The sequence below is a fragment of the Peromyscus californicus genome, unplaced genomic scaffold (genome assembly GCF_007827085.1).
Source record: "Peromyscus californicus insignis strain IS unplaced genomic scaffold, ASM782708v3 Scaffold_8__1_contigs__length_139910024, whole genome shotgun sequence".
NCBI lineage: Eukaryota > Metazoa > Chordata > Mammalia > Rodentia > Cricetidae > Peromyscus > Peromyscus californicus.
The window spans coordinates 62521015-62535971 of record NW_026294606.1 but is presented as its reverse complement, the minus strand read 5'-3'; the positions used below and the strand labels follow the sequence as shown (position 1 = coordinate 62535971).

General features: G+C 38.1%; 1 protein-coding gene across 1 annotated transcript in view; it reads left to right on the top strand.

Annotated features, from left to right (window-relative positions):
* Usp6nl (USP6 N-terminal like) overlaps positions 1 to 14957 on the top strand; it is a 133620-nt gene that overhangs the window by 8623 nt on the left and 110040 nt on the right. The window contains exon 2 of the mRNA XM_052727728.1: positions 4559 to 4650. Within this exon, the coding sequence (XP_052583688.1) occupies positions 4647 to 4650 (4 nt within the window). The 5' untranslated portion in view covers positions 4559 to 4646. The remainder of the gene's footprint in view (positions 1 to 4558; positions 4651 to 14957) is intronic.

Genomic DNA, 14957 nt, shown 5'->3' with positions numbered 1-14957 from the left:
CTTAGGAAGGGTTTATCGAATGCCTAATAAGTTTGTATGTTGTCTGCTTTTTAAATTTAAAAAGTTGTGTTGTCATTATTATTATTATTATTATTTGAGACAGTATCTTATGTAGCCTTGGCTAGCCTGGAACTTGCTCTGTAGAACAGGATGGCCTCAAATTGATAGATATCTTCCTGTCTCTGCCTCTTGAGAGCTAGGTTAAAGGTGTATGTCACCGTGCCAGCTTATATCATCTATTTTAAATTTAAAAACTGAACAGTAGTCACAAGTCTTGGCTTGAGAGCCTTTGAGGAAATACATTTGAGTTGGATGAAGCTTCATTTCTGACATTCCTTTCTTGATGACTCTGTGATGGGGTGTAAAGGCCATCATAATATTCGTTCATTTCTTGTCCTTAAATTGCCAGACAGTTTTAATGGCTGTGAGAGACTATTTATTAATAATGAACAATCCAGTCAGTTATTTAATATTGGACATTTAAGTTTAAAATTTTGTGATATTATAATTAGTGCTGTGATGAAGGAAATTTTCTTAAGCATTTTGTGGGAGAGGAGAGAAAAATGACTTTTCAACAAATAGTAACTTAGAAAAATCAGCTACTAGAAAAGTATTATAGAGGATCACACGGCTGTGAAGGTGAGGTAAGACACTCCAGTGGTTGGACAGTATAACTGATGTAGCTCTTTGGGTAGCCAGCTGTTCTGCCCATGGAAAACGTTTAATCAGATCTTTCCACATAAACCAAAAAACCCGCAAAAACCCACATTGAAGCTTGTAGTAGAGCTGCCCTTCACTTGATTTTTGTCTTTTACTCCTAAGGAATGAGTGAGTCACTACCATTGTTTCTGTCTCCTAATTACTGTTTAGAAATTATAACTACATTTAACACCTTTATACATGTAGCTCCATGTTTATGTTACTTGTATTTAATTTTCTGTACTTTTGGGACGTTTTTGTTTTTTATATAGAATGCTGTAAAATGCAAGATTCATAAGAGACATTACATATTGCATAAAGACTAACATAGTAACATCCATTCAGTTCACTCCCTCAGCTTAAGTGACATTACCAGTCTGCTCCTGAATGACTGTGTCCTGTCCTAGCCCACTGCTGGCTTGAGGGACCATCAGCCTCATATTCCTTTATTTCTCTTTATAGTACATTAGGTGTGCAAATGTCTCTAATACATTATTCACTTTATGTATTCTGTAACATTGTACAAATGATTTCATGTGTCCTTGTACTTTTATAAAATAGTGACATGACTATATATCATGGTTGAAATGCATACTTTGATTTCTTAGCACAAACATGGCGTAGATTTTATAGCCACATCTCTCTGTTTCAGTCAGTATTTGCCAACTCTGCATTTTTAATGCCTTAATTTCCAACCTCTATGTGCTTTACTTATTTAGATTTGTTTCCTGTGATAAGTTTGTGCCTAGATTTTTGAATACAGTATTTTTAACTTGAAATTTCAATGCTTTTTGTTGTTGTTGTCGTCATTGTCCTCCCCTCCCCCCCCAAGTCAGAGTTTCTCTGTGTAGCTCTGGCTGTCCTGGAACTCTGCTCTGTAGAACAGGCTGGCCTTGAATTCAGAGACCTACCTCTGCTTCCCGAGTGCTGGGATTAAAGGCATGCGCCACTGCCGCCCAGTTTAGTTAATTTATTTTACTTTTACTGATGTGTATGTATGAGGATCTGTGTATGTACATATATTGTATGTGTGAATGCCAGGGCCCACAGAGGACAGAGGTGTTCGATCCCCTTGGATCTGGAGTTACGGGAGGTTGTGAACCCTCTGACATGGGTTCTGGGAATCAAACTTCTGTCTTCTGCAGAAGCAGTACTTGCTCTATGCTGCTGAGCTAGCTCTCTTGCCCCTAAATTCAGTGTCTTTATTCTCTGGCTTAGTCATCTTTGGCTGTAATAATGTAATTACCACAAAATTTCAGTGGCAGACAGCAGGCAGCCATAGATCTGCAACCTTGGCTGAGTTTGGCATGGTTTGGTCAGAAACTGTAACCTGTTTTCAGTTATGTGTCATTTTGGGGCCAGTAGCCTCCTTGGGTGTCCATTTCTTATGCTGCTATGCTGTCCAAGAGAATGTAGGCAAATTTGGTGTTCATACAGCTTCTAGTTAGGTGTAGTTCTGCCCCTTTCCAGGAAGGCATATCGCCACACCTCCCAAAGCCAGTTTGTGAAAAGTAAGATAAATGCTGGATTTTGCAGAAATACTACAAAATTCTTGGCATGTGAAGTTGTGTACTTGAGACATTGCTCTTCTCCAGAGAAGGGTAACTAGGTGAGGAGAAGGCAGCCTGAGTATTTTATCTTGCGTGCTACTGCTACTGAGCTGAACCATTTGGTTGCTGAAAAAAATTGACTTCGAGAGTAGGTGGGGATGGGGACTGGGGAGCAGATCTCTGTTTTGAAGCTGTGATTAGCATAAAGAACCTTGACTAGGTGACCTCACTGTGTCATTCATAAGCTCATTTCTAAGAGTTGCTCTATGGGTCCGTACATTAAATTCTGATACATGCTTTGCATGTTTGTAAACTGTAAGACTTGTGTGCATTTGTTACCTCATATGGTTGTAGTATACCCAATATTTGTAAGTTTTATTATCCTGACTTAAAAATATTATTTTTAATTATGGGTAGCTATATATGTTTGCATGTGGATATGTGCACCCTGAGGGCAGGTGGCTGAGAAGGCCAGACAGAGACATTGCAGCATTGCATATCCCTTGGAGCTGGAGTTATGGATAGCTGTAAGTCACATGACGTGGGTCATGGTAACCGAACTTGGTTCCTCTGGAAGAACAGTAATTTTTCTTAACTGCTTGAGCCCTTATCCTAATGTTTTTGAAGATAGTATTTTTAGTGCTGAGAAAATTCTTTGTCTTAAACACTAGAATTAAGGATTTATTTGGCTTCTTATGGCATGGTAGGAAGAGGGCATTACATCCTGTAGGGTACTTTGATATCATTACAAATGTATATAAACATAGGCCTCCGGGCAAAGAGTAGTTGCTTCAAGTATGAATGCATGTGGACTCCTGGGGCCTCTGTGAATGCTTTAGCTGCTTGGTGTTTCTGTGGCATTTGACTGCCTGTCCCTCTTGTCATTCAGCATGTTTTATCTTAGTTTCTAAGGCGGGAAATCAAATCCAATAAATTTAATGCAGTACCATCAAGAAGTGTATTTATTGTGAGAAACTTTGAACGTGTACCTGAAACTAACGTGAGATTATATGTGATTGTAGATTTGCCACGCTACTCATTTCCTTGGGATAATTGGGTTATCTGGAAATGGTAATCACTGGCTAATGCACAGATGAAGAAGAAAGCCTGTGGGCTGGGGTCAGGTGACAGGATGGCAGAACTGTGATTATATACCACTGCTAACTACAGTGTAGGCAGCCTGTGGTGCGTGTACATGCTGATGCTATTTCTGCATTGTGTAAATGTGTGCTGCTTATGCATCTCACCTGATCTGAGTACAGTGTATGGGTATGGCACACTGACTCTTTTAAAGTGTTATCCTAACTTTGATTCATAGCTGAGGGGCTTACTGCTTTGCTGTTTTCTTGAGTGATTTAAACAGTAAAGTATCACTTTTCATGATTGCAGGAAGTAGTTTACTGGTTTATGAAGGAAGTTATGCTAGTGTGCATTGTTGAATTGCAGAGCTGTAAAATTATGTATTAGATCTAGGAAGGCATTTATGCATCCCTGTTTTTGTTTAAATATACCACTAGTGCTTATGCCTTATCTAAAAATATGTTAATCAATTGAGGGAGATTTTATAATGCAAATCTTAGTCAAGGGTCAAGTGTGTTTTAGTATTCATACTCATACTAATACAAGGCAATGATATTACACTTGAATAAAAAGAACTAAGTCTAAAAATTTCATTTTATTTACCAAATATATTTTTAGAATACTTAGAAAGAATGCCTTGAAAGGCTATGTGCTGCACATAACTAAATAAATGTGAATTCATATTATGTTTATAATGGGGAAATGGGCATCATTAGAGAAAGTTCATAGCAATAACTTTTGTGGTCATTATTTGAGGCTTATATAAATACTTTGTATGCAATCAAAATAGACTTAGCAGGCTTTATTTATCCTCGGCAGACCACTCTTCTTTTTCTTGACTTCATTAGTTGGGAATAGGGAAGGAATAACTTGAGTACTGAAGACTCAAGATAACAGGCTTTTTTTTAAATGGCTGTTGTCTTCTACATACTAAGCTTCTCTGTGGCAGTTGCCTTCTACCCATACTAAGCTCATGTGTAGTAGTTGCCGTCTACATACTAGATTCATGTATGGCAGTTACCATCTATGTATTTTTAATTCTCAAAGTTACTTGTTTTAGAAAGAGGAACCTGTGAATTGGATGGTAATCAGTAGTAATCTTTTATATGAAAAGGACTAGGGGTTCTATAGATGGTAGAAAAAATGAAATGAAAATAATTTTCATTTCTTTTAGGAGACTTTAAACATTGGCCTTTAAAAAATCTGACTTCTTTCTCTTCTGTTTTCAGAACAGGATATGTATTCCTCTGAGAAAGCCTGGACAGTAGATCTTGGTTTAATACTGGACTGGGACAACACACAGAGACTTTTCCAGTCATGAGTAAGTGTCCTGTTGATGTAATTTCTGCTGCCTCGGGAGCATGTATAGTTTTACTTAACAAAAGAAGAAAATGCTACTATTACGTCACTTCCTGAGGGAATAATTGGATTCTCTCCAGGGCTGTGACCTGTCTCTCTTAAGACCACGAGAGACACCTTTTGATGTTTGGTTTATGCAAAGAGGTTAGATGTGATGAGGAAACCTAGCACTAGCTTATTAGCTGACTAATTCTATCATTTAAGAGCTATTGGCTTTCTGTTTTCTACTGGGAAAGGATTCTAAAAGTATAAGAGGGAATATTGTAGCTGACCACAATTAAGAGAGGTTTTATTGTGTGAAATTTCATCCTTGAGCAATGTAATAATATATTTATGTAAAACCACAAAAATCTATCAGTGCTTTTACTGGAGCAAGAAAATAAGGCTATCTTGGACTTAGAAGATTTGAAAAAAATTTTATCTTTTCAGTTTTAAGGGGACAGTATATGTCGTTTTTTTCTGTTCATTTCTGCCTGTGAGCAGAACTGGATTTTATTGTCATGAACTTCTTACTTTTAGAGTAGGAAGAAAGAATTGGGGTTTTATTCTAAATGGGCTCTTAAATGGGTGTTGGAAGCATAGACTTTGTGATTATGGAAACTCTGGGATAGTGTGAACATTTTCTTATTAGAATGTTAGTTTAAACTTGCTTGTGTATTATTTATGTTGGTTGGGTTTTCTTTAATATGAATTAAGGCAGCTTTTCATTTTTTTAGTTAATTTTTATAGTGAAATATTTGAGTCTTTCTACTAAAGATAATTGCAGAAAGTCACCTTTTAATTAAAACATCTGATGTGTCTTTTTTTTTTTTTTTTTTTTTGGTTGGGGTTCTTTGACTAAAGAGGCCCAGTTGCCAGAGGCATTCAGGTCCAGATTAGGAAGAGGCTGCGTGTGCTAATTCAGTTCCATTCATGAACTTTTGTATGAGGTCATCTCATAGAAACCCCTGCTGCAGTCAAGATGGTCATGAGTTCATGAAAATTAAGGTGGAAGTTGCAAGATTTTTAAACTTAAAAAACCTCTTGAAAATTAAACGTCTCTTTGTAGTTTTAGAGTTCTGTTAGCACTGTTGTTACATGAGTTTCTGAGGACAGGTAACTTGTATTTTCATTTCCTGATCTCACTGTCTTGTTCATGCAGAAGTCAGATCTTTGTGAGGTTGAAGGTGGAGCCCTAATAGGTGGTATTGTAACATGTTTTGTTTTTACATTTCAATGGTTAGTGTTTTATTTAAAATTCTACAGCAGCTGTTTCCTTCCTTCCTTTTTTTTTTTTTTTTTTTTTTTTTTTTAATACATGCCCTTATGTCTCTGAAGATCTCTTAGGGCTTAATTTGAAGTCCTTTTCAGATCATTCAGTACTTCTTCAGGTTTGTCTGCAGTGAGTTTATGATTGTTGATATTGCTGCTTTGTTCGTGTTCTCTGTAACTTAGCAGGCACTCTCTAATGGACTTTGTTTTCCTTTGATGTCCCTGCTGTCTAGATATGTCCTTGTCTCTGCCTGGCTTTAGAATTCACAGATCAGAATTGGGTCTGTTAGTGGACCAGAGCCCCAGCCTCATGGTGACAGAGACATTACACTCAGTCCCTGAGTCGGCTGGCATTAGGCCAGCATCTTCCTCTCAGCTTCAGTACAGTTGGCAGGAGCCTTTCCATGCATTTTACAGTGAGGAAGAGTGCTATGCCCGTCCAGGTGTGCAGTGAAGAGCCTGGATGCTGACCCTGCTTGTATTTACAGCTGCCCCAAGATACAGCCTGCTGCTGCTGCCTTTCCTGCCCTCGGCAGAGCAACTTCACTTGTCCCACGTGATTTTTGATCCATATAGATGTGTTAACATGCTTTGGGGCACAGCTGTGCCATTCTCGTGGTTTGTCTTATTTCATTTGTTAAAATATTGTTTCTGTTTGTCTTTTGTGAGAAGCAGAGCCCCAAAGAATGAAGAAGGTCACCGGTATTTCACTGTTAGTGTTAGCATGCAGTCAGACTCGGTATTTCCCATGTGAGGTTGTTTTAAAAGGCAGCCTTTGCTCACTGTCCTAGCTCCTAGAGGCCCTCCCTTTCATTCCCCACCCCCTTCACTTGCCAGGCGAGCCTGTTGTACTTGTAGCGGGGTCAGTGAACTTCAAGGCTCATCTGCGTGTAGTTTGCTTTCTCTGGTCCATATGCTCTTTGAGGGCAAACACTGTTTTTGGCATTTAAGTTCTTAATAAATCTTACAGATTTTTGTGTCTTTAGTCTGTGGTAGCGCTTCTGTGTGTTAACACTTTTTAGATGAAATTTGAGGTGTTCTTCTTCTAAGAAGACTGTGTAGAGGGTGGCAGAGGAGAATACTTTGGGTAGACGGAACAGTGTGAAAAAGTAAGGTTGACTCCACAGGTGCACTGAGTGGCTGAACATGCTCTCGTAGAGACAGATGGGAAGGGGCGTTGGGAAAGAGAAATCTGGAGGAGGGAAGTCAGGCTCCTGGTCCTTCACACTACGGCTTATGGTGTTAAAGATTTCCGTTACGGGGGTGACTGAAAGATTTCATTGTGGAGAAATTACTCAGAAAAATACATGCTTTTATTGTAAATTTATAAAGTTAGTTACCTAGGCAGTATTTGCTTTTGCTAACTTGTTCTTAGACTTTGGTTCTTTTCAACTTTCTTTAAATCAGACTTGGTTACATTTCCTTTTCTTGACAATTGGATGCTATTATGTAGAAAAAGAAGTTGTTCTTGAGTAGACCATAATAACGGCAGTCTCAGGAGTGTTACAGTGTTCATCATGTGCTGCGTTTCTAGGGGGTTCTAAATCTCAGAAGGTGGGACTTGAATGTAACAGAAATTCTTGTTTTGAAAAAACAAAATCTACATGGAAGTATAGTTAAAATTGAAAAGGTAGTATCATATGTTATTAAAACCTAGATGGAATTTCTGAACCTAGATGTGGGTGAGAATCATTGATTATTAATGATTGTTTCCTTTAGTATTTATGTAGGTATCAGAGGAAAGATTGGATATTTGGATGTGTGAGTAGCTTTACCTGGCAGGTTCCCCAGCTCATGTCACGAAACACATAGACTGTAGTAACTTGTAGCTAGAGTTTTCCTGCCTGGCCCACAGTCAGGACAAATCTCTCTCACCCGCCAGTCCCAAGCCGCTCAAACCCGACCAAGTAAACACAGAGACTTATATTGGTTACAAACTGTATGGCCGTGGCAGGCTTCTTGCTAACTGTTCTTACAGCTTAAATTAATCCATTTCTATTAATCTATACCTTGCCACGTGGCTTGTGGCTTACCGGTACTTTACATCTTCCTTGTCCTGATGGCGGCTGGCAGTGTCTCTCCCCCCAGCTTCCTGTTCTCTCAATTTTCCTCTCTGTTAGTCCCGCCTATACTTCCTGCCTGGCCACTGCCAATCAGTGATTTATTCATTGACCAATCAGCAACACATTTGACATACAGACCATCCCACAGCACCTCCCCTTTTCTTTTCTTAAAAAGGAAGGTTTTAACCTTTACACATCTCCAAAGTCAGCTTGGTATATTTGGGAATTTGGGCGTAGCTTCTCTTACTACTTCCTGCTGGAGGGGGGCGCTGTATCTTCTGGGGAAACAAAGAAAATTTTAGGATCATGGAGTAGTCCGTGAGGCTGTATCATCTGAGCCAGTTGTCTTGAAACGGTTCTGGATGTTGGATCATCTGGGCCATGGTGTCATCGGAGACCTTTCAGGGGGTCTTGGCTGGTCAAACCTGATGTATCTTACTCTGGAACAAATCCATAGCCTCTTGCTTTCTGTGGAAACAAAAGAGACTCTTTTCCAAAGCAACATATCCTTACATCCAAATTTTGAAGTCAAAGTATCTTTAAAATATACATACTGGTTTAACTCAGCTTCCTTTACAATCAAATATCTCTCTGTAGTTAAGAATCCCAAAGACAACACAATCCAGACTCTCTGTGTAATAGTCATCTCTACGTGGCTTATTTTTTATATTAATTTTACTGTCTCGTTAAAGACTTTATTTTTTAAAACCATGTATTTGTTTCTATACTGTATATATCACCTTTTTTTGTCTCTTTTAAGCCTACGTATATTTTACACACATTTTAAACATTACATCTGAATCTGTCTTATTGTGAACCTGTTGCTTTAAATTGCAGCCTTCTAAGCCTGCACTGTGGCTGCTGGCTCCGCCCACTTTAGCTTCCCAACATGGCGGTTCCGCCAGCTCTGGGAGCCATCAACTCTCAGAAATAGTGGGTCTACGCTTTTATCAAAGCAGTGTGTGAACCTCTTTTTTTTTGTTTTGTTTTGTTTTGTACTAGCAAAGGCTAAATTCACCACACAGCTTAATGTGCCATTTGCAGAGGCCTCATTCCCGCCATACTGCAGGTCGAGCGCGCACGCCAGCAACCCGCCAGTGCTCAAACCGGCAGCTGCCGCTCATTTGAGAGAGACAATTAGGAACTGTTTTTAGCTCCGTTTTAGAATCTTTTTTCTCAGGTTTTAGGTGGAAACTCTTGCCACCACGTTGGACGCCATTTGTAGCTAGAGTTTTCCTGCCTGGCCCACAGTCAGGACAAATCTCTCTCACCCGCCAGTCCCAAGCCGCTCAAACCCGACCAAGTAAACACAGAGACTTATATTGGTTACAAACTGTATGGCCGTGGCAGGCTTCTTGCTAACTGTTCTTACAGCTTAAATTAATCCATTTCTATTAATCTATACCTTGCCACGTGGCTTGTGGCTTACCGGTACTTTACATCTTCCTTGTCCTGATGGCGGCTGGCAGTGTCTCTCCCCCCAGCTTCCTGTTCTCTCAATTTTCCTCTCTGTTAGTCCCGCCTATACTTCCTGCCTGGCCACTGCCAATCAGTGATTTATTCATTGACCAATCAGCAACACATTTGACATACAGACCATCCCACAGCAGTAACTTTTGAACAGCACGTGGGTTAAATGGATGAAGGTTAGAGACATCCTGCTTTGATACTTATCCTGTGTTCTCAGCAAGGGATGGTTTTATCTGTCTGCCCAGGCTTAGTCCTGAAATAGCAACTGGGATGCCCCAGTCCTGAGGACTTGAGAATTTGTTGAATGCTTTTTCAGCTCTCATTCTTGCCAATATGTATTCTAGCAAATTCTGAGCTGAATACTTGTGATGTTATTATGACATTGTGAATTTCATTGTGGATTGTTAAATTGTTATTGCTTTTTTGTGTTTTCATAGTTTGCATTTGTTTATTTTGTTTATTTTATCGTGTAGAGCCAAAGGTGAAGTGAGGGAAGTGGGTATCTTAGATGATTAATAGATATTATAGCAAAGAAAGCTCCCGTACATGGCAGTGTTTAGTGATTATTTTGATGGGCATGTTTAAACAAACAAACAAAAAGGCACACAAATAAAAGCAATTAAGTTATACTTAATTTTCTTTTTCAAAGCTTCATGTTGAAACCCTGTTTTCTCTGTTTTTAAATTTTAATCTCCGCTGTATTTAATCTCACTTTCGTCAGGAAAGTTTTATTTTGAAATTAATGACATATGTTTTGTAAGTGGTTTGGATGTCAGTTCCCTTCTCCTCACTGGGTCAATCAGGAGTTCATGTTGTGTGTTGATATGTTTGATCCTGCCCTTTGGCCTACATAATGGGATGCATTCTTTTTTAAAGATCACTTTTGCATGGGAAACGTCTCTCATTCAGCTGGAGGAAAAGAAATAGGCCTGATATTTGGTGTAGTGTATTGATGGTTTTCTAGTAGAATGGGAACAGTTTGCTTTAATATGTGTTTTAGTAGATAATGTTATAAATCAAGTAGATCACTGAATCCCTCAGTGATAGCTTAGGAATTCTGCTAGTCTTGGTCATGGCAAATAAGCAGTAATAGATACTTTCCCTAAATATTGGTTAACAGTTCTGTCTAGAACAGTAGTCTACCTAGAAATCGAATAACTGCATACCTCAGAAGTAGGCTAGAAGTCAAAAGAAAATTTCAATTGAATTGTATTTTAAACACTGGTGTATCTGTCTTACCACTGAGTAACATCTTCAATGCTGCTGCAGTGATTCAATGTAAGAGATGAATCTGTAGATGTTTGGGGACTTTGTAAATGGCAGTTAAGAGGGGAACTTCTGGTTTGTGGGCAGGGGAAAGTAGGGTGTGTTACAGCCCCTGTTGAGAACGTTGTCTCCTACCCAAACTGTGAGGAGGAAACAAGGGTGGTAACAGTGAGGAGTGCCAGCAAACACCGCTTCTCAGGAAGTGTGTGCTGCTGGCTTCTGAATGAAACGCACTTCATTGTGTGACTCCGCCCACTGAGTATGGAATGCTCTCGGGGTTTTAGCTGATTTATCTTCTTGCTGTAGGAAAGTAAGTGAATAGCTCTTAATTTGATACTGTCAAGACTAAATAGAGCCAAATGCAGTTTTATACAGTATATTCAGCTGTGATATTTTAAAGTTTTTAGGAGATAGCTTAATTTTTGTTTCTACTTTTGATACTTTTACCAAACTTAAAAGGAAAATTGTAAAAATAGTGCCCCAAATTCCCATCGACTTTTGACTAAGATTTATAGTTGTTTATATCCCCCCCCCATTTTCATGTTTACTCTTTCCTTCTTTTTCCTCTTCTCTCCTTCTACATTTATTTATAATTAAAGTGTTTTTGATGGAATTTGGTTTCCTTTGATTAAACGTCATTTAGAGTTTTAGCATAAACATAAATCACTAAAGTAGTAATAGCTTTTCCAGCTTTTAAAATTACCTTATTAGTTAAAATTGCAAGCCATTTATATATTATTTCTCCAAAGCTACATTATTTACCTGTTTTTGTAGGCCTGCCATTTAGAAAAATTTTTAGACATACAATATATTACAAAATGTGTACAAATTTGATATATGAATTAACTTCAGTAAAATATTTTGGAATAACAGAGATTAATGACTTCTTTATAATAGTTTTAAGACACTTCCTTTTTATTATTTATTGATTTTTTTTTTTTTTTTTGGTCTTTTTTGAGACAGGGTTTCTCTGTGTAGTTTTGGTGCCTGTCCTGGATTTCACTTTGTAGACCATTCATAGTGTTATCTGTTAAGGATATTGTGGGTCGTCTCCTTTCTCTGTTGTATTTATAAGTTAGGGTCACTATAGATTTCATTAGGAAAATGACAGAGATGCCTTTGGCTGTTGTAGAGACACTTATGTGTATACCATGTATATTCACACACTTTTGTGGTGTTTATGGAAGAGGTCGTTATAGTAACATGCTTTATATATATGTGTGTATGTGATCATTTGATCTGAACTGTGTTTTGTTGAATTATTTAGTTCAAGGCTATAAACATGCACCTAAATGCTTTTTTTTTTTTTTTTTTCAAATATGTTTTTGTGTCAGGTGGTGGTAGTACACATCTTTAATCCCAACGCTTGGGAGGCAGAGGCAGGTGGATCTCTGTGATTTCAAGGCCAGCCTGGTCTACAGAGCGAGATCCAGGACAGCCAGGGATACAGAGAAACCCTGTCTCGAAAAACAACAAACAAACAAAAAACAAAAAACAAAAAAAATTTTTGTGGTAACGAACTACAAAAAAGAAATGTTGATGTTTGTTTAGCTTTGATAACTCTACATTAGGCTCAGAGTGCCTAAATGAGTTTTCTTGAGTTGTTGATCTTGAAAATGAATTCGTATTTAAATTTCCTTACTATGAATAGAAAATGCCTTTTTCTTCTATATTTGAGTGGTGTTTACTTATATGTAGTTTAGAAAACTCAAAAGAGAAGGTCAGTTCTATGTAAAGCGAGACCTTCAGAAACTCAAAGTATATTAATTGGAAATTAGATTTTGCTCAGTTATAATGCGCTCGCTATGTGTGCCCTAATTTAATTCACGCTTTTCCATAGGAGTAGGTACATTCTCCTGCTGTCCTGTGCTTGCAGGAGTCATCTTCATTGTAATTCACCAAGTACTCTTACAGTTCAGCATTTCATGCCAGCTTCTTAGAGAATGGGAAGAGGCTGAACATCACGGTGACAGTGCAGTGACTTGGACCACTGCATGTTAGGTGTTAGACTCCTTGTATGAGCACTCCTGTGATAGTGCAGTGACTTAGACCACTGCATGTTAGGTGTTAGACTCCTTGTATGAGCACTCCTGTGACAGTGCAGTGGCACAAACCACTGCATGTTAGGTGTTAGACACCTTGTATGAGCACTCCTGTGATACTGCAGTGACTTGGACCACTGCATGTTAGGTGTTAGACTCCTTGTATGAGCACTCCTGTGATACTGCAGTGACTTGGACCACTGCATGTTAGGTGTTAGACACCTTGTATGAGCACTCCTGTGATACTGCAGTGACTTGGACCACTGCATGTTAGGTGTTAGACTCCTTGTATGAGCACTCCTGTGACAGTGCAGTGGCACAAACCACTGCATGTTAGGTGTTAGACACCTTGTATGAGCACTCCTGTGATACTGCAGTGACTTGGACCACTGCATGTTAGGTGTTAGACTCCTTGTATGAGCATTCCTGTGATAGTGCAGTGACTTGGACCACTGCATGTTAGGTGTTAGACACCTTGTATGAGCACTCCTGTGATACTGCAGTGACTTGGACCACTGCATGTTAGGTGTTAGACTCCTTGTATGAGCACTCCTGTGATACTGCAGTGACTTAGACCACTGCATGTTAGGTGTTAGACACCTTGTATAAACAAATGGATATTTCCTTTAAAATTACCTGGTTGTATATAGTCAGTAGTTTAGTAAATTTTTAATGTTGTGAAGATAAGTTGGGAAAATATTTTGTTTCTTGTTTGTGAAGCATTGCACATATTTATGACAGTTTCCACTGAGCTACAGATTTGATGAGTTCTTTGTTTTTCATAAGAAAAATTAATTTCTTTTTTTCCTATCTGTTCCTCTATTTTTTGAGACAAAGACAAACTAATTAATTCATACTGGCCCAGAACTCTCTACCTTCAGCATCTCAGGTACACATCTCCAGATGTGTACCATCCTGTCTGGCCACGTATTGCCTTTTGATGATATATTTTTAAAGATGAGTTTTAGCTGCTAATTAAATAGGTTCTTCTGTTTATAAATAATTGCTGTTTTCTGTTCTGAGCTTATGTAAGAAGAAGATGTTATTGTTATCTCCAGACACATATTTTGAGGTGCTTTCCATATCCAACAATTTCAAGATATTTTACCTTTTTATGTTTTTGTTTTCTTTTACTTGGTTTTTCTCCTTGCAATGAAAATTGTTGGTAAATTTTTGATAATATTTTGTGTGTGTGTGTGTGTGTGTGTGTGTGTGTGTGTGTGTGTGTTGCATGTGTGTGAATGTGTGTGTGAAGGCATGGGATCCCCTGGAGGTAGAGTTACAGGTGCTTGTGAGTCACATGGATGGCCACTGGGAACTGAATTACCACCCTCTGCAAGACTAGTGTGTACACTTAACCAGTGAGCCATCACTTCAGTCCCCAGTGTTAATTCTTAAGTGAATTAAAACACTGTTTGAACATGCAGTGTTACAGATTTTAGGTGCAAAAAAAGATGTAGAGAAAACAGTCCACAAGTTTTATTTATTTTTTTATAATTACCATGTTGTATTTCATATGTCAAGTTTATGGAGATTGATTTTTGAAATTTTAGAATAGAATGACATGTCTTTCCTCTAAAAATTCAATGGAATGATAAAGAAACAAAGTATGTAAACTAATTTGCTAGCTCAAAAGAGGGTGTTACTTAGAAATGGGTTTATAATTTGATTTTCAGTAGTCTTTTTCTATTTGTGGGTCATTTTGTCATCTTGAGTATTTATAGATTATTTTTGTCACAAGAAATGTGGCCTCACATTCTTTCCCTTGGGGGAAAAATGACAGTAGCTTAATTCTAAAGTACATTTCCAGGAAAGTAAAAAATATTATCTTGAAAATGGGTTAAAAAAACAACTATCTGAACTGTTGCCAAGAATAAAAGATGCTGGGTTGTTATTCGTAAGATCAAAAGGGTTTCTATGTGGAGCACAGTGCCAGCATCCTTGCCCATGTTTACTGCATAAGAATGATGTTGATGAAATGTTTAGAAAGAATATGTGTAACACTATCACATTTTAGTAAAATCAATAGCAAGGAATATCTGGATCAGTCAGAAAGTTGTTAAATGATGCTTATTTCTATATGGCAGACGAGAAGCAGTTTCTTGATTTTGGTTCTTTTTTTATTCTTGTTTTTCTGCACTAGAACATGGCATTATTTTTACTAATAAGAAAAAAAA